General features: G+C 36.6%; 1 protein-coding gene across 1 annotated transcript in view; it reads left to right on the top strand.

The window, feature by feature from the left end:
• Window positions 1-19,179, top strand: part of WDR49 (WD repeat domain 49) — a 408,032-nt gene that overhangs the window by 336,353 nt on the left and 52,500 nt on the right. The window contains exon 16 of the mRNA XM_053711815.1: window positions 16,889-16,995. Within this exon, the coding sequence (XP_053567790.1) occupies window positions 16,889-16,995 (107 nt within the window). The remainder of the gene's footprint in view (window positions 1-16,888; window positions 16,996-19,179) is intronic.

Genomic DNA, 19,179 nt, shown 5'->3' with positions numbered 1-19,179 from the left:
TAGGAAGCGTCTAGAGGCTGTTATTTCTGCTAAAGGAGGCTCTACTAAATATTTATGCAATATTTCTGTTGGGGTGCCCAAATTTATGCACCTGTCTAATTTAGTTTAAATGCATATTGCATATTTTCTGTTAATCCAATAAACCTCATTTCACTACTGAATTATTACTGTGTACTTCAGTTATTTGATAGATCAAAATGAAATTGCTGATCCAAACACCCAACTATTTATAAATGAAAATCATGGAAATTGTCAGGGGTGCCTAAACTTTTGCATACGACTGTATGCATATATATATATATAGTATATCAAATGTATAGGAAAGCAACATATATACACGTTGGCAAATAAAGTCCACAATAACAGTAACAGTAAAATCAATGTCCCACGGTGTAATCTTCACTTATGTAGTGGTGATATCCCAACACCTGTCACACAGAATACTCACAAAATGCACCCTCTATCATGTGAGATAAGAAATGGACATCAAAGGAGGGAACTCCAGTTCACAGAGAACCATCTAAGAACACCAGAAGGATGCGTCCAGGAACCCCAGAGGACGGCAGAGCTGTGTCAATCCTCACATAGGAAGAAAACGTAAAAAAAAAAAATACATAGTGTAACTGTTACATAAATACATAGTGTAACTGTACTGTTTTATTGAGACATGAAAACAACGATAACACTTTAGTGTGATCTATAAGAGTGGTACTCACACTTTCTGTACTCAATCATGTATGAGGTATCAAATAAACAAGCGGTAAAATGCAAAAGCATTAATGTGGAGATCATCCAAGAATGATATCCAGTATAGTAGCGTTTTGAAGAGACACACTTTTCTTTATCAAAGGCTTTACAGATAGAGCATTACCTGGCAGGGGATCCAAAAGACATTTAAGACCTCGGTGGACGTGTATGAAAAATACGGTGACACGATTGGCTGCCAAGATCACATGGTAGTTAGCCAATACAATGGTAGTATTATCAGAACACAGCGAATAAATAGGTTTCCATACAAATGAAGATTGTTGCGATTTCTTAAGCTGCACATTCAAAAACAATTATTGATATAAAGAACAATATAAGTAACAAAGTTGGATATAAACCACTTAGATATCTATTATGAGTACCACTCACTATAACCTTAGAAGTTATTCTAATCAAATCAGTCATTGATTAAAAACCCTTATATAAAAATATTTACATAAAAATATATAGGTGTATAAAGACTATTAGACAGATGGATTTAAAAAAGAGGTTAACTACCAGATTAAAAGACATTTGTCTATAACCGACAATAAAAGGTATTAGTAATATAAAAAAATATAATGATCATATAAATAAATATTGTCATCCCATAATTGGAGTAATAAAAATAGATACTATAATAAAAACAATCCTAGATGTTCCTATACAGATAGAGACGAAAAAACTCTCGAAATACACACACACATATATATATATATATATATATATATAGATATATATAGATATATATAGATATAGATATATATAGATATATAGATATATATATATATATAGATATAGATATAGATATTAAACAGAAAAACTCCTATTTGGGAAGAAGATGTCTATACTACACTAAGAGAAAAGGAGAGATTTAGTGTATCACTTGAAGAAGGGGGAGAGGAGGCATATTGTGGTGTAGAGGAGATATTACCCTTAATAATATACGTTATACACAAATAATTCTGAGGTATGGAATAAGATAATGCTAGCCTATTAGAGAAAGGCAGCAATGTCTATATCTTTATTAAGTCCTTCTGGATATAAGGTGTGTAAATAGTGAATCCAGAAGGTATCTCGTTGGCGTAGTCTAATCATTCTATCACTCTTTTTGGGTTGAAGGATAAATTCAAGGATAGTTCCCTTTAAGCAACTTGGATCCTAAATGTGTTTTTCCTTTTAGTGTTCAGATAGACTGTGGCCTAGCACTCCTTGATTAATATTTTTTATATGTTCAAAGACTCTTTTTTTATATTTTTGATCTTCCAATATACTGGAGTTTACAACTGCACTCTAACAGATATACTATATATTGAGTTTTGCAATTAGTTAGTGTGTTAATAATGCATTCCTTTCCATTCATATGGGATTTCACAATTTTTGTTGGTTTATTGGTATTGTATGCATGAATTCAACCCTCACAGTTGAGACGGTTACATTTATAAAATCCAATACTATTTTTTTGTAACCAATTTTTAGGTTCTTTAGAAGTTTTTATAGTAGTTGGTGCCAATACATTTTTTAAGTTTCTATTTCTATTTCTTTTAAAAATACATTTTGGTTGTTCTTCTATATGTTTTAGTATAGGCCAATACTTTTTAAAGATCTTTTTAATTTCTGGAGCCGCCTCATTAAAGGTGGTAATGAACCCTAGTTGTATATTTCTGGTATTCACTGGTTTTCTTTCTTTCTTTTTTACAAAAACATTTCTATCTGTTAATTTCGCTTTTTTTGTACGCTGTCTCTATCAACCTTGAGGGGTATTTTTTCTCCACTAATTTAAGTTTAAGATTATCTGCCTCTGTGTCAAAATCCTCCACTTTGGTACTATTTCTCTGTATTCTTTGGAATTGACCAAAGGGTATATTCCGGATCCAAGGTTGATAGTGGCCACTATCAGATCTAAGATAGCCATTACTATCAGTCTCTTTTCTATGTAGTCTTGTAGATCTAGGAATTCAATTTCTTCTCTCGAGGACTTCAACGTAAAATTTAGGTTAATCTCATTGGTGTTTAAAGATTCCACAAATTTTTCCAATTGTACATCATTCCCTTTCCAAATCATTACTATATCGTCTATATATCTACCCCACCAAATGATATTATTACTATGGTGGTTATTATTGTTACAATATAGATCCTCCCATAGGCCCATGTAGAGGTTAGCATAACTGGGTGCCATAGTGGTACCCATAGCAGTTCCTCCTGTCTGCAAGTAGGATTTTTCCTTAAAAATAAGGTTTTTTTTCCAAAACAAATTTTAAGCTGTCTACCAAAAATTATTGATGGGACACAGACTTTCCAAGTATTTTTTAATTGCGCTTATCCCTAATGTATGGGGTATATTGGTGTAAAGCGCTGATACGTCCAAAGTAACCCATTTATAGTCTTTCTGCCATTTTATTTGTTCTACAATTTCTATAGTGTGTGGGGAATATCTTAAATATGACTTCAGTTGTGGGACAAGTGGTTTTATAAATAAATCCACATATTCTGACAGTCTAGATGTTAGTGAATTAATCCAAGACACTATTGGGCAGCCAGGAGGGTTATTAATGTTGTTGTGTACCTTAGGAAGGTGATAGAACATTGCGAGGATAGGTGACTAATTTTTTAGGTATTTAAATTCTTTGGGGCCTAGTTATCAAGCCGTCAACCTCAAATACGCTGCGTATTCCGCAGCGTATTTGTGGCGAGGCTGATACGCCTTAGTTATCAAAGGCTCGAGACCGGCAAAAGTAGAATTTTGTGACGTAAGCTTCGATCCGCCGGACTCAGTCCGACACAGATCGATTCTTACGTCACTCCAGATGTTCCGCACACAAGTGCGGCACATTCTCACTACTTTTGCTAGCTATCAAAAAACTAGCAGGTACGCTCGGCACTTTTACGGCCCAGCGTACCTGGTTTTCAAAGCGCCAGCCTGGAGGCGGCGGATCCCATAGGAATCAATGGGAGTCTGACCATAGCGAAAGTACAAGTTCGCTGCTGACAGACATCCCATTGATTTCTATGGGAGCTGTCTACACCTAACACCCTAACATGTACCCCGAGTCTAAACACCACTAATCTGACCCCCCCTACACCGCCGCAACTAAATAAAGTTATTACCCCCTAAACCGCCGCTCCCGGAGCCCACCGCAAGCTACTCTATACATATTAACCTCTAAACCGCCGCTCCCGGAGCCCACCGCAACTATAATAAATGTATTAACCCCTAAACCGCCGCTCCCTGAACCCGCCGCAACCTATATTAAATGTATTAACCCCTATCCTGCCCCCCCTACACCGTCGCCACCTATAATACATTTATTAACCCCTAATCTGCCCCCCCTACACCGTCGCCACCTATAATAAATTTATTAACCCCTATCCTGCCCCCCACTACGCCGCCGCCACTGTAATAAAATTATTAACCCCTAAACCTAACCCTAACCCTAACGCCCCCTAACTTAAATATTAATTAAATAAATCTAAATAAATTAACTCTTATTAACTAAATGAATCATATTTAAAACTAAATACTTACCTTTAAAATAAACCCTAATATAGCTACAATATAAATAATAATTATATTCTAGCTATCTTAGGATTTATTTTTATTTTACAGGTACCTTTCAATTTATTTTAACCATGTACAATAGCTATTAAATAGTTATTAACTATTTAATAGCTTACCTAGCTAAAATAAAGAGAAATGTACCTGTGAAATAAATCCTAACCTAAGTTACAATTACACCTAACACTACACTATACTTTAATAAATTATTCCTATTTAAAAATAAATACTTACCTGTAAAATAAACCCTAAGATAGCTACAATGTAATTAATAATTATATTATAGCTATCTTAGGATTTATATTTATTTTACAGGTAACTTTGTATTTATTTTAGCTAGTTAGAATAGTTATTAAATAGTTATTAACTATTTAATAACTACCTAGCTAAAAGAAATACAAAATTACCTGTAAAATAAATCCTAACTTAAGTTACAATTAAACCTAATACTACACTATCATTAAATTAACTAAATAAACTACCTACAAATAACTACAATGAAATACAATTACATAAACTAACTAAAGTACAAAAAATAAAAAAAGCTAAGTTACAAAAAATAAAAAATTAAGTTACAAACATGTTAAAAATATTACAACAATTTTAAGCTACTTACACCTAATCTAAGCCCCCTAATAAAATAACAAACCCCCCCAAAATAAAAAAAATCCCTACCCTATTCTAAATTACATAAATTTCAAAGCTCTTTTACCTTACCAGCCCTTAAAAGGGCCATTTGTGGGGGCATGCCCCAAAAAGTTCAGCTCTTTTGCCTGTAAAATAAAAATACAACCCCCCCCCAACATTAAAACCCACCACCCACATACCCCTAATCTAACCCAAACCCCCCTTACAAAAACCTAACACTAATCCCCTGAAGATCATCCTACCTTGAGTCGTCTTCACTCAGCCGAGCCACCGATGGAACTGAAGAGGACATCCGGAGCGGAAGAAGTTAATCCTCCAAGCGGCGCTGAAGAAATCTTCCATCCGATGAAGTCATCATCCAGGCGGCGCTGAAGAAGTCTTCGATCCGGCCGATGTCATCTTCAAAGAGGCGCTGAAGAGGTCTTCTATCCGGGCGAAGTCATCTTCCAAGCCGGGTCTTGAATCTTCCTTCCGCCGACGCGGAACCACCTTCTTCACCGACGGACTACGACGAATGACGGCTCCTTTAAGGGACGTCATCCAAGATGGCGTCCCCTCAATTCCGATTGGCTGATAGGATTCTATCAGCCAATCGGAATTAAGGTAGGAAAATCTGATTGGCTGATGGAATCAGCCAATCAGATTCAAGTTCAATCCGATTGGCTGATCCAATCAGCCAATCAGATTGAGCTCGCATTCTATTGGCTGATCGGAACAGCCAATAGAATGCGAGCTCAATCTGATTGGCTGATTCCATCAGCCAATCAGATTTTCCTACCTTAATTCCGATTGGCTGATAGAATCCTATCAGCCAATCGGAATTGAGGGGACGCCATCTTGGATGACGTCCCTTAAAGGAGCCGTCATTCGTCGTAGTCCGTCGGTGAAGAAGGTGGTTCCGCGTCGGCGGAAGGAAGATTCAAGACCCGGCTTGGAAGATGACTTCGCCCGGATAGAAGACCTCTTCAGCGCCTCTTTGAAGATGACATCGGCCGGATCGAAGACTTCTTCAGCGCCGCCTGGATGATGACTTCATCGGATGGAAGATTTCTTCAGCGCCGCTTGGAGGATTAACTTCTTCCGCTCCGGATGTCCTCTTCAGTTCCATCGGTGGCTCGGCTGAGTGAAGACGACTCAAGGTAGGATGATCTTTAGGGGATTAGTGTTAGGTTTTTGTAAGGGGGGTTTGGGTTAGATTAGGGGTATGTGGGTGGTGGGTTTTAATGTTGGGGGGGGGTTGTATTTTTATTTTACAGGCAAAAGAGCTGAACTTTTTGGGGCATGCCCCCACAAATGGCCCTTTTAAGGGCTGGTAAGGTAAAAGAGCTTTGAAATTTATGTAATTTAGAATAGGGTAGGGATTTTTTTTATTTTGGGGGGGTTTGTTATTTTATTAGGGGGCTTAGATTAGGTGTAAGTAGCTTAAAATTGTTGTAATATTTTTAACATGTTTGTAACTTAATTTTTTATTTTTTGTAACTTAGCTTTTTTTATTTTTTGTACTTTAGTTAGTTTATGTAATTGTATTTCATTGTAGTTCTTCGTAGGTAGTTTATTTAGTTAATTTAATGATAGTGTAGTATTAGGTTTAATTGTAACTTAAGTTAGGATTTATTTTACAGGTAATTTTATATTTCTTTTAGCTAGGTAGTTATTAAATAGTTAATAACTATTTAATAACTATTCTAACTAGCTAAAATAAATACAAAGTTACCTGTAAAATAAATATAAATCCTAAGATAGCTAGAATATAATTATTAATTATATTGTAGCTATCTTAGGGTTTATTTTACAGGTAAGTATTTAGTTTAAATAGGAATAATTTATTAAAGTATAGTGTAGTGTTAGGTGTAATTGTAACTTAGGTTAGGATTTATTTCACAGGTACATTTCTCTTTATTTTAGCTAGGTAAGCTATTAAATAGTTAATAACTATTTAATAGTTATTGTACATGGTTAAAATAAATTGAAAGGTACCTGTAAAATAAAAATAAATCCTAAGATAGCTAGAATATAATTATTATTTATATTGTAGCTATATTAGGGTTTATTTTAAAGGTAAGTATTTAGTTTTAAATAGGATTCATTTAGTTAATAAGAGTTAATTTATTTAGATTTATTTAATTAATATTTAAGTTAGGGGGGCGTTATGGTTAGGGTTAGACTTAGGTTTAGGGGTTAATCATTTTATTACAGTGGCGGCGGCGTAGTGGGGGGCAGGATAGGGGTTAATAAATTTATTATAGGTTGCGGCGGGTTCATGGAGCGGCGGTTTAGGGGTTAAACTATTTATTTAGTTGCGGAGAGGTGCGGGATCAGCAGGATAGGGGTTAATAATTTTATAATAGAGGGCGACGGTATAGGGGGGGCAGGATAGGGGTTACTAGGTATAATGTAGGTGGCAGCGGTGTCCGGGAGCGGCGGTTTAGGGGTTAATACATTTATCAGAGTTGCGGCAGGGTCTAGGAGCGGCGGTTTAGGGGTTAGTAACTTTATTGAGTTGCGGGGGGCTCCGGGGGCGCCGGTATAGGGGGTAGAACAGTGCAGTTTAGTGTGAGTGCTTAGTGACAGGCTAGCAATAAAGCTGGGAAAAAGCCGAAGGGCAGCGAGATCGGATGAGTGATAACTGTCACAGTCCGCTGCTCATCGCCCCGCGGCTTTTTGACAGCTTTATTTGATAACTTAGGCGTATTTTTTCAGGTCCGCGGCGGCGAAGGTAGGCGAGCTTAGGCGGACGTATTGGGCCGGCGAAGCCAGAAAAGTAGACGGCTTGATAACTAGCCCCCTTTGTCATGGAGAATGCCAAGGTACCGTCCTGTATCAATAAGGGAGAAATACTCTTTAAGAAACGTTTGTGTAGGATTTCCCCTTAGGGGCATATACATATTTTCCTTGTTTAACAGATTGAATGCTTTTCTCTCATAATCTTCTCTGTTTTGTACAACGATGCCCCCTCCTTTGTACACTTCTCTCACAATTAGATCATCATTATCTTTAATAGATTTTATAACCGCTTTTTCCCATTTTTTCAGATTATCCATTTTGATGTTATAGTTATTACAAAGATCAATCAAACCCTTGTAAACCAAATTGTTAAAGGGGGAATAAAAGGTGGGAATTACATCGCTACTATACTGGATATCGTTCTTGGATGATCTCCACATTTATGCTTTTGCATTTTACCGCATTTTTATTTGATACCTCATACATGATTGAGGGCAGAAAGTGTGAGTACCGCTCTTACAGATCACACTAAAGATTAGCTGTTATCGTTGTTTTCATGTCCCAATAAAACAGTATTAAACTATGTATTTCATTTAATGTTTTCTTCCTATGTGAGGATTGACACACCGCTGCTGTCCTCTGGTGTTCCTGGACGCGTCCTTCTGTTGTTCTTAGATGGTTCTCTGTGAACTGGAGTTCCCTCCTTTGATGTCCATTTCTTACCTCATATGATTTAGGGTGCATTTTGTGAGTATTCTGTGTGACAGGTGTTGAGATATCACCACTACATAAGTGAAGATTTACACCGTGGGACATTTCACTGTTACTGTTATTGTGGACTTTATTTGCCAACATGTATATATGTTGCTTTCCTATACATTTGATACACCAGTGATCGAGTAATTTTTGTGTTGTGTGTTTTTGTTATTGGCCTATATAATTGCCCTTCATTTTCTGTCTATATATTTTTAACCTCACATTTGCGTGCATCTCTTTTGCTTAGTACTAGTGTCGTTTCTGTTCTGTTATATAGGTTGATACCCTATTGAGCTTAACCCTATTTAGTTTTATCTCTTACTGTGGGACAACTTACGTCTTATTTATCAATCTGTGTAGACTCTGCTTTACCTCTTCTAGTGCGCTGGGACATTTCTCTTTGTTTTTGTTATACTTGTATATGATATGTTACTGCTACTAAGGGCTGTTTCCCTTTTCATACTTTTGTCTCTTAGCTGCCTGCAGAGGTTTACTTTGCACTACACCATCCACATTGGATGATTCCTTTGTCCTTTCACCTATTGATTTTTATATAGCATTTTATTAGAGCCGATCACACTTGACTATTTGCCTGTGTTTTACATCTTCGCAGGCAAATTGGACGAGTAATCATTCTTTTGTGTATATGTATGTATATATATATATATATATATATATATATATATATATATATTTATATATATATGAAATCTAAATAAAAATGGGAAGGGGAAAAAACACACGACAATACATATAAGGAAAAACCTCTAGTGGCGCAACCTATCTAATAGATAAGACTACAATGAGCCAATTAAATATATAAGTCCAAAAGATGTAATATAGAGCAAGGAACTAGGACAGTATTCTAAGATGAATGAATAAATAGATATAGATTAGACCCAATCTGATCGGTTCAGTAGTAACATGTGAAACATCAGTAAAGTATCTTACACAAAATATACAATATGCAACATATTATGCACATATAAAAACTAGTAGATACAAATAATGATAGAAAATCCCACTGTAGAATATAGTGCTCAATAAATTCAATACAATTATGATAAAAATAAAAAATAATAATAAATAAAAACAGTAACACTTTACAGACTGCGAAGCAAAATTCATAAAATTAATTATTAGTGTAAACAGTCCCTTGTATAGTGTTATTTATAGGGTAGGAATTAGAGCCTTGTCACGCTCATCTTAATTCTCAGATCAAATGTCATAAACAAAGACAGATAGACAAAAACGGCTCCCCTAGGGAGTTTACTCACACTCCTTCACCTCAATCCTATGAGGTAAGTGCCGCGTAGTGAGAGGGAAAACCCTTGGGGATATGATTTGGTATCGTGTATCTGTATCTTCAGAACTCCCTGCTGCTCCTCCAGAAAGGCGTTCTCCAGGCGTGTGTCATATAGAAGCACAGAAAGAGAAGAAAATAGTGCAATCCTGTTTGTAATATTAGCACTATACTTTATTATAATCGATAATGTGCATACAATAAAAGACCTCAATACAATATGAGGTAATTAAAAACATATGGCAACATATAGAATGCCTTGTACAGCTTGTTGAGTAATAAAAAACGTCCTTTTTGTAGGGGGAGCACTTCTGCAAATGAAGTGATAGTATCCTAACGCGTTTCAAAGGGATCTTATCTTGTACCCTTCTAGCCTCTGAGGAAGAAGGGTGCAAGATAAGATAGTGTACACATCTTCCACCTCTAATATATATATATATATATATATATATAAATACACGATTACTTAAAGTGAATGTCAAGTTTGATGAATCAGTGCCTGGTTTTTAAAAATCCTATTAAAAACAGGGACACTTTCATTCATCAAATTTTAAATTTCACTTGTTTTGTTAAAATACTTACCTTTTAATCTTGAAAGCCACTCCAGTGAAGAGCAAAATATGAAGAGGCTTGCGACGGATGGGGGAAGCGCTGGGGCGGCTTTCAAGATTAAAAGGTAAGTATTTTAACAAAACGAGTGAAATGTAAAGTTTGATGAATGAAAGTGACCCTGTTTTTAATAGGATTTTTAAAAACCGGGCACTGATTAATCAAACTTGACATTCACTTTAATAAATATATATACCTGCACATATTAAATATACCCACACATAATAAATGAATATACACACACACACACATAATTATATTTATATATATATATATAGTATATATATACATATACCCACTCACCTTGCTAGTACCGGGTTAGACCCCCTTTTGCTATCAGAACTGCCTTAATTCTTCGTGCAATGGATTTAATAAGGTGTTGGAAACATTCCTCAGAGATTTTGATCCATATTGTCATAATCGCATCAAACAGTTGCTGCAGATTTGTCGGCTGCACATCCATGTTGCAAATCTCCCGTTCCAACACATTCCAAAGGTGCTCTATTGGATTGAGATCTTGTTTCTCTGGAGGCTATTGGAGTACAGTGAGCTCATTGTCATGTTCAAGAAACCAGTTTGCAATGATTTGAGCTTTGTGACATGGTGTATTATCCTGTAATGTATTAAAAAATTACCCACACTAAGAAAGATTGTGTCAAGCTTCTCAATACTGTACCTGTGCAACAGTAAATTTGCATGAATAGTTAATAGAAAATGTGAGAAGCGCTCTATCTAAAAGCTAAAGACACTTAAATACCAATATAAAATTAGAGAATAGAGCTGGTGAATAATATAAGATCTATCCAATGTAATAGAAAATCCCAATTCGTTTGTACTAATAGTTTACAATAATAGGAGATAGTGATTCCTTATATCTTCCAGCCCTGTATGTAAATAACTCCGTTAGTAATCATCAATTCTAATTTATTATCAACTTCAATATAATATAAAAAGCAAAACATAAAACAATATCCTATAATAACAATTGAGTGCGCACTCTTAGCAAAATAAAAAACAAACGGTTAGACACATTAGCAACAGTATTAGTGAATGACCATCTGTTACGTAGTTTCTCCAATAGTCACATGTTTTTTTACGGGCCAGTAATATCCTTGGATTATCATCACAAGGAATTCAAAAGTTGAAGCGGTTAATTTGTAAATGCATATAATAATTTGTATCCAATATATGTGTAAACTGTTGCAAATCAACTATAAAGTCAGTTGTTTCCACTTGACATGACAGGCAAAAAAATTTTTTTTGTGTATAATCAGCTTATCCTAATGACGGTAACAAGAAAGTCTCATTCTATTTCCACAACCGAGTGGTATTTATGCCGTCAACTTCCCAAATAATGTTTTCCTGCACCACTTATTCTCGCACCTATCCGGCCTGAACAGATCTTTATTACCTTGCCTTCTGATTACATGTTCAGAACTTGTGTGGTGTTCTCAGGCTGTCAGATCCTCTCAACGGCCGGATGGGTTCACACGGATTCAGCGGTGGATATATTCCGGTTTGATTTGCACTCTAATTATACATTTGTCTCTTTCTTTACCTTCCAGCGATTTTTACGGATTTCTTTGCAACAATTAATTATTCAACTTTTGCAATCCCAATATAAAATAAATATATTTTCTTTTAACTCATAATCCAGCTATTGTGCTGGATTATGAGTTAAAAGAAAATATATTTATTTTATATTGGCTGACAGGAGTGGCACCCGGTGTGGTCTTCTGCTGCTGTAGCCCATCTGCTTCAAGGTTCGACGTGTTGTGCATTCAGAGATGGTATTTTGCATACCTTGGTTGTAACAAATGGTTATTTGATTTACTGTTGCTCTTCTATTATCTCAAACCAATCTGCCCATTCTCCTCTGAAGTCTGACATCAACAAGGCATTGTTGTCCACACAACTGCCACTCACTTAATATCTTCTCTTTTTCTGACCATTTTCTGTAAGCACTAGAGATGGTTGTGTGTGAAAATCCCAGTAGATCAGCAGTTTTTGAAATACTCAGACCAGCCCGTCTGGCACCAACAACCATGCCACGTTCAAAGTCACTTAAATCCCCTTTCTTCCCCATTCATATGCTCGGTTTGAACTTCAGCAATATATATAATCAGTGATGTTATTGATGATGTCATGCAAAGCATCCGGGGCAGTTTAAGTTGGGAATTACTTGCTTTTTAACATTTGATTATAAACTCTAGGCATTAATTTAAATTTTTTGCCAATTAATTTCCTTGTTTTTATTAATTTTTGTTTTATTAATTTTCTTAAATTTACACACATATGCATAATGCATATTTTATATAAAAATATAAAGAGAGAGAATAAGAATAACCAAAAAGAGGATTATGATTAAGCAGCAATTAGTTATTTTTTTAAATACTATATAATAAGTCTGACATGCTGAGCTGTGCGCATACACACAGTGATTACCATACAACACTATACAATAAGTCTGACACGCTGAGCTGTGCACCTCACAGTGATTGATTTGTATACAACACTATACAACAAGTCTGACATGCTGAGCTGTGCGCATACACACAGTGATTACCATACAACACTATACAACAAGTCTGACATGCTGAGCTGTGCACATTCACACAGTGATTACCATACAACTAGGGCAATCACAATTTCACAGCACTTGTAATATCAGTGGACTGAAAATGACTACCAAAATCACGATTGGGCTAGCACAAAACCATTTGTGCTGCACTTGTAATCTAGCCCTTAGTGTTCACAAAACAAGCAACACTCACAAGCAAAAATGTGCTTATGACGCCTTCTTGGATTTTACTGTAAAAATATTTTCACCCAGTGTAATGGCAGATCTCCACAACACAATCTATTCAAATACCAACTTTCAGACAAATCCATGCAGCCGATTCTAAGATAAACTTGTCTGAATCTCCAATGTTAAAGGGACAGTAAATGTAAAAAATAATGTTACATAATTCAGCACATAGTATAATTATGTTACATTATCTTAGTGATAGCCTGCTCTCCTTTTGCCCTATGTGTTCACAACACAAGCAAAAATGTGCTTATGGCGTCATCTTGGATTTTAGTGTAAAATTATTCAAAATATCTAAAAAAAATACTAATCAGACAAATTATCACGCAGTTTAACGGCACATCTTCACCTCACGATCCATTCAAATGCAATATTTCAAACAAATCCATGAGCCAATTATTTTCCGATTCTCCAATGGCATGTCTATGGCATTTTCTACTAAACCTTATAATTTCAACTGCCAAATTTCTGCAAAATATGTCACTCCACTCCAAAGATATCAGCATTTGAAGACCAGTTTTTGAATGAAACACATTCTCAACTTAAACTACGGGAACACGACCATGTTCACATAATATATATATATATATATATATATATATATATATATATATATATATATATATATATACACACAGTATCCCACAAAAGTGAGTACACCCCTCACATTTTTGTAAATATTTTATTATATCTTTTCATGTGACAGCACTGAAGAAATGACACTTTGCTACAAAGTAAAGTAGTGAGTGTACACCCTGTATAACTGTGTAAATTTGCTGTCCCATCAAAATAACTCAACACACAGTTATTAATGTTGAAACCGTTGGCAACAAAAGTGAGTACACCCCTAAGTCGAAAAGTCCAAATTGGGCTCAATTAGCCATCCCCCCCATGTGACTCGTTAGTGTTACAAGGTCTCAGGTGTGAATGGCGAGCAGGTGTGTTAAATTTGGTGTTATCGCTCTCACACTCTCTCATACTGGTAACTGGAAGTTCAACATGGCACCTCATGGCAAAGAACTCTGAGGATCTGAAAAAAGAATTGTTGCTCTACATAAAAATGGCCTAGGCTATAAGATGATTGCCAAGACCCTAAAACTGAGCTGCAGCATGTTGGGCAAGACCATACAGTGGTTTCACAGGACAGGTTTCACTCAGAGTGCACATACTCAGCGTCATATACAGAGGTTGCCTTTGGGAAATAGACGTATGAGTGCAGCCAGCATTCCTGCAGAGGTTAAAGGGGTAGGGGTTCAGCCTGTCAGTGCTCAGACCATACGCTGCACACTGCATCAAATTGGTCTGCATGGCTGTCGTCCCAGAAGGAAGCCTCTTCTAAAGATGATGCACAAGAAATCCCGCAAACAGTTTACTGAAGACAAGCAGACTAAGGACATGGATTACTGGTACCATGTCCTGTGGTCTGATGAGACCAAGATAAATTTATTTGGTACAGATGGTGTCAAGGGTGTGTGGCGGCAGCCAGGTGAGGAGTACAAAGACAAGTGTGTCTTGTCTACAGTCAAGCATGGTGGTGGGAGTGTCATGGTCTGGGACTGCATGAGTGCTGGGGAGCTACAGTTCATTGAGGGAACCATGAATGCCAACATGTACTGTGACATACTGAAGCAGAGCATGATCCCCTCCCTTCGGAGACTGGGACTCAGGGCAGTATTCCAACATGATAACGACCCCAAACACACCTCCAAGACGGCCACTGCCTTGCTAAAGAAGCTGAGGGGTAAAGGTGATGGACTGACCAAGCATGTCTCCAGACCTAAACCCTATTGAGCATCTGTGGGGCTTCCTCAAACGGAAGGTGGGGAAGCGCAAGGTCTCTAACATCCACCAGCTCTGTGATGTCATCATAGAGGAGTAGAAGAGGACTCCAGTGGCAACCTGTGAAGCTTTGGTGAACTCCATGCCCAAGAGAGTTAAGGCAGTGCTGGAAAATAATGGTGGCAACACAAAATATTAACACTTTGGGCCTAATTTGGACATTTCCACTTAGGGGTGTACTCACTTTTGTTGCCAACGGTTTAGACATTAATGGCTGTGTGTTAAGTTATTTTGAGGGGACAGCAAATTTAAACTGTTATACAGGCTGTACACTCACTACTTTACATTGTAGCAAAGTGTAATTTCTTCAGTGTTCAAGATATAATAAAATATTTACAAAAATGTGAGGGGTGTACTCACTTTTGTGGTATACTGTGTGTGTATATATATATATATATATATATATATATATATTTTTTTTTTTTTTTTTTCAAATAGATTTATAAGTATAAATATACATTTTACAAAAAATATTTAGATAAATATAGAAATATATATTTTAAATTAAAAATAATAATTTCTTCTAAGTGAAAAACATATGGATTTAAAGTATTACTAAGTATTACCTTTGGCTTTAGCGCATTTGGTCTAGTGCATCTTCGGGTTAGCATGCAAGCATATGAAATAAAAATACTTTTTTAGCGCTCCCCATTGAAGTCTCTGGGGAGAAAGAGCGCAGTTGCGATAGCCAAAGTCCTGTAGTTAGCGCTCCTGAGTCTTTCGCTCACATGCTAACATTTTACTTATTACTTGTAATACCAGAGCTTCACTGGTATCCCATAGTAAGAAAAGGTATATTGTTTCAAAATAAAATGAGTATTTCTTTTTACACTGGTCGTAATTTTGTGTTTGACCTAGTCCTCACATACATATTGCTTTGTTCTGCACTTTTATGCAAATTTGATAATAAAAGTTCTGTCATAGAACAGAAACGTTTCATACATTTAGTAGTTAAAGGGACATAATAGTCAAATTACTCAATAAGTAAAAAAAAAGAAATGGTCCTAATATAGTTAAATAGTTGGAATTGGTTTACTCTTCAGACTGACCTTGTTATAAATTTTTTAGAGGTGAACAGTCTGATGTGTGCTAGTGAGCAAAAATGTACAATATACACAAAATAAACCTTTAGTGAATAGGTGAGAAAAGAATGCTCTTATTAGCACATAAGGAGAGTTAGGTTAATTTAAAATTTAACTTTTAATAGGTTAGCATAATTAGATAAAATGACGGCAGCAAAACTGATATGTGAATGTTATGCTGGCCTGCCAGAAAGAAAAGTTGAAAAATCCATCTCTGATCAGGCGACTTATTATTAGTGGTTGAGGCTGGTTACACTGTTGCTAGATTCTGGCAATGGTAGGGAAAGGCTGTTAGAGAGGGTGGTAATGTTATGATATTGGTCTCAATGGTTAAAAGCGGCTAATACAGAAATAATGTATCGTTTTGTTCCCCTGAATTGGGGTAGTACTAGCGGCCTCAATATATATTCAATGAGTTTCAACACCCTCCCATCCTTCCCTCCAATCCCAGTAACAGAAACGTATTATACATATGTTTAAATTATTTAAGTGTAACGAAACAGAGAGCTGATTAAAACAACAACGGATTTCACATTAACGCTTCCTAGTCAAATTGTCACATTTCAGCTGCATACAACATATTCTGCACATGCCCCTGCTCAGCCAACTGCCGCAATATATCTTGTCATTGATCACTCACTTTGTCAAACAAGCCACAGCTAACTCTCTAAGTAGGCACCGATCCTAAAATGTTCTACTAACAGTTTTTTAAATTCCAAAAAGAAAAATGTTGATATTCAGTACTAATGTAAAAAATGTTACAAAGTAAATGTTATTTTATTTTTTGATGATTTTTTTTTATTTTTATGTAGGCTTAGCCCATGGGAAAATACAATTTTAGGTAAAAAATACAGAGAAAGGGGAATAAAGGAAAAGCTACATACAAACTTGCAGGATGATTTAATCCCAAATTCATTTGGTAAGTATATAGCTGAGATACTTTGTTTTTATTGTTCCATATGAAATTTGTGACATTTTGTTAGTTTAGTAGATTATCATGCATAAAATATTAGCAGCCATGGGGCGGCGGAGCTAGCCTGTGAGGAGAACGGACGCAACTTATAGCAGAGCTCCTGCTGTTTTAGCTTAATAAACAGTTCAAAAGTGGATAATTTGCCCTTATACCACAACAAACAGATTCTTTGCTGAGCCGAGAATAGGCTGACCCATAATATACAGGATTGGGTATTTATTTTGTGTTGATTTTACATTTAACTGCTGCAGCGGTTTGTTGCGGTCTAGGACACAAACGGCAATATCATCTGGGAAACGCTATAACCCTCCCTGGCGTTTGTGGAGTAGGATTACCGACAAAGAGCTAAAGAGGCGAAGGGACAACAACAGTAACAGGCTCATAGACCTATTTCTAACAGTGAGTCGGAGAGATATTTGGCGCAAAAATCGCCATTATACAGCTACGTCACAGGAGCAGGTTGAAGGAGGAAGCGCAAATATACGCCGTGCATCGCAACTAAGTTCTTTTAATGACTGGCACAGAGATCTTATGAAGCAAGCCCCTAGGCTTTGCAGGTGCTGCTACAGTACTGCTTTTTTTTCTTCTTAAGACCGGGCAGTGACAGAGTTTGTTCCGGAGGGTCGGGGCTCCGCTCCGGAACAGACGAATAGTGGCGCAGCAGCTGCTGAATTGGCTGTCTATCAACAACTGGACCTGTCTACACTGGTGCATCAAGAGGTCCACACAAACCAGCTGTGAGAATCTAGGACTTCAGGGCACAGAAACTTTGCTCATAATCATAGTGGGCCTTATACTGCTCTTGTGGATGCTAGCAAAACTAAGAAGTTTAGTCCTTAAATATTGCGCACCATATATTGATATACGCAACCTCTCTACTATACTTTTACCTAATTAGGCCAGACCGACAACACTGTCTGCAAATCAGCTCAGGGTGCTAGTTATGTGGTGTATTACACATTGCTGGAACTCTGCAAACATGCATTAACATGTAGGGCCGGTATGGCCGGGGCATAAGCTACATTTAAGCAGCCGACATCCAAAGGGGATAATCTGTATTTCTCTTGTTAAGTGTATCCAGTCCATGGATCATCCATTACTTATGGGATATTAACTCCTCCCCAACAGGAAGTGCAAGAGGATTCACCCAGCAGAGCTGCTATATAGCTCCTCCCCTAACTGCCATTACCAGTCATTCTCTTGCACCCAACGAATAGATAGGATGTGTGAGAGGACTGTGGTGATTATACTTAGTTTCATACCTTCAATCAAAAGTTTGTTATTTTATAATAGCACCGGAGTGTGTTATTCCTTCTCTGGTAGAATTTGAAGAAGAATCTACCTGAGTTTTTCTATGATTTTAGCCGGAGTAGTTAAGATCATATTGCTGTTTCTCGGCCATCTGAGGAGAGGTAAACTTCAGATCAGGGGACAGCGGGCAGATTAATCTGCAAAGAGGTATGTAGCAGCTTATTATTTTCTGACAATGGAATTGATGAGAAAATTCTGCCATACCGATATAATGTAAACTCAGCCTTAAATGCAGTAGCAGCAACTCGTATCAGGCTGTCATGGATGTATATTTTACACTTCAGTATTCTGGGGAATGGCACTTCACTGGAATTATACTGTATGCATAAAACTTTAGCCTAATTTGCAGGGACTAGCAACAGGCTTTTTAATAACACTCAATTTATTAATGTTAAACGTTTTTTGCTGGCATGTAAAATCATTTAATTTTCTGAGGTACTGGGTGAAAAAATGTTTTGGGCACTATTTTTTTCCACTTGGCAGTCGTTTTATTTAATTTATGACAGTTTACTGATCTCTCTCACTGTTATGTGTGAGGGGGAGGGACCTTTTTTGGTGCTTTTGCTACGCATCAAAAAATTCAGTCAGAAGTTTATTGTCTTCCCTGCATGATCCGGTTCATCTCTACAGAACTCAGGGGTCTTCAAAACTTGTTTTGAGGGAGGTAATCACTCACAGCAGAGCTGTGAGATTGTAGTTGACTGTGATAAAAAAAAAAAAAAAACGTTTATTTCTGTATTTTTTTTTTATTTTTTTTTTCTGCTATCAGGGTTAGTTATCCTTTGCTAATGGGAGCAATCCTTTGCTAAAATTGTGTTT

The sequence above is a fragment of the Bombina bombina genome, chromosome 4 (genome assembly GCF_027579735.1).
Source record: "Bombina bombina isolate aBomBom1 chromosome 4, aBomBom1.pri, whole genome shotgun sequence".
NCBI lineage: Eukaryota > Metazoa > Chordata > Amphibia > Anura > Bombinatoridae > Bombina > Bombina bombina.
This window is presented reverse-complemented; position numbering and strand designations above follow the sequence as displayed.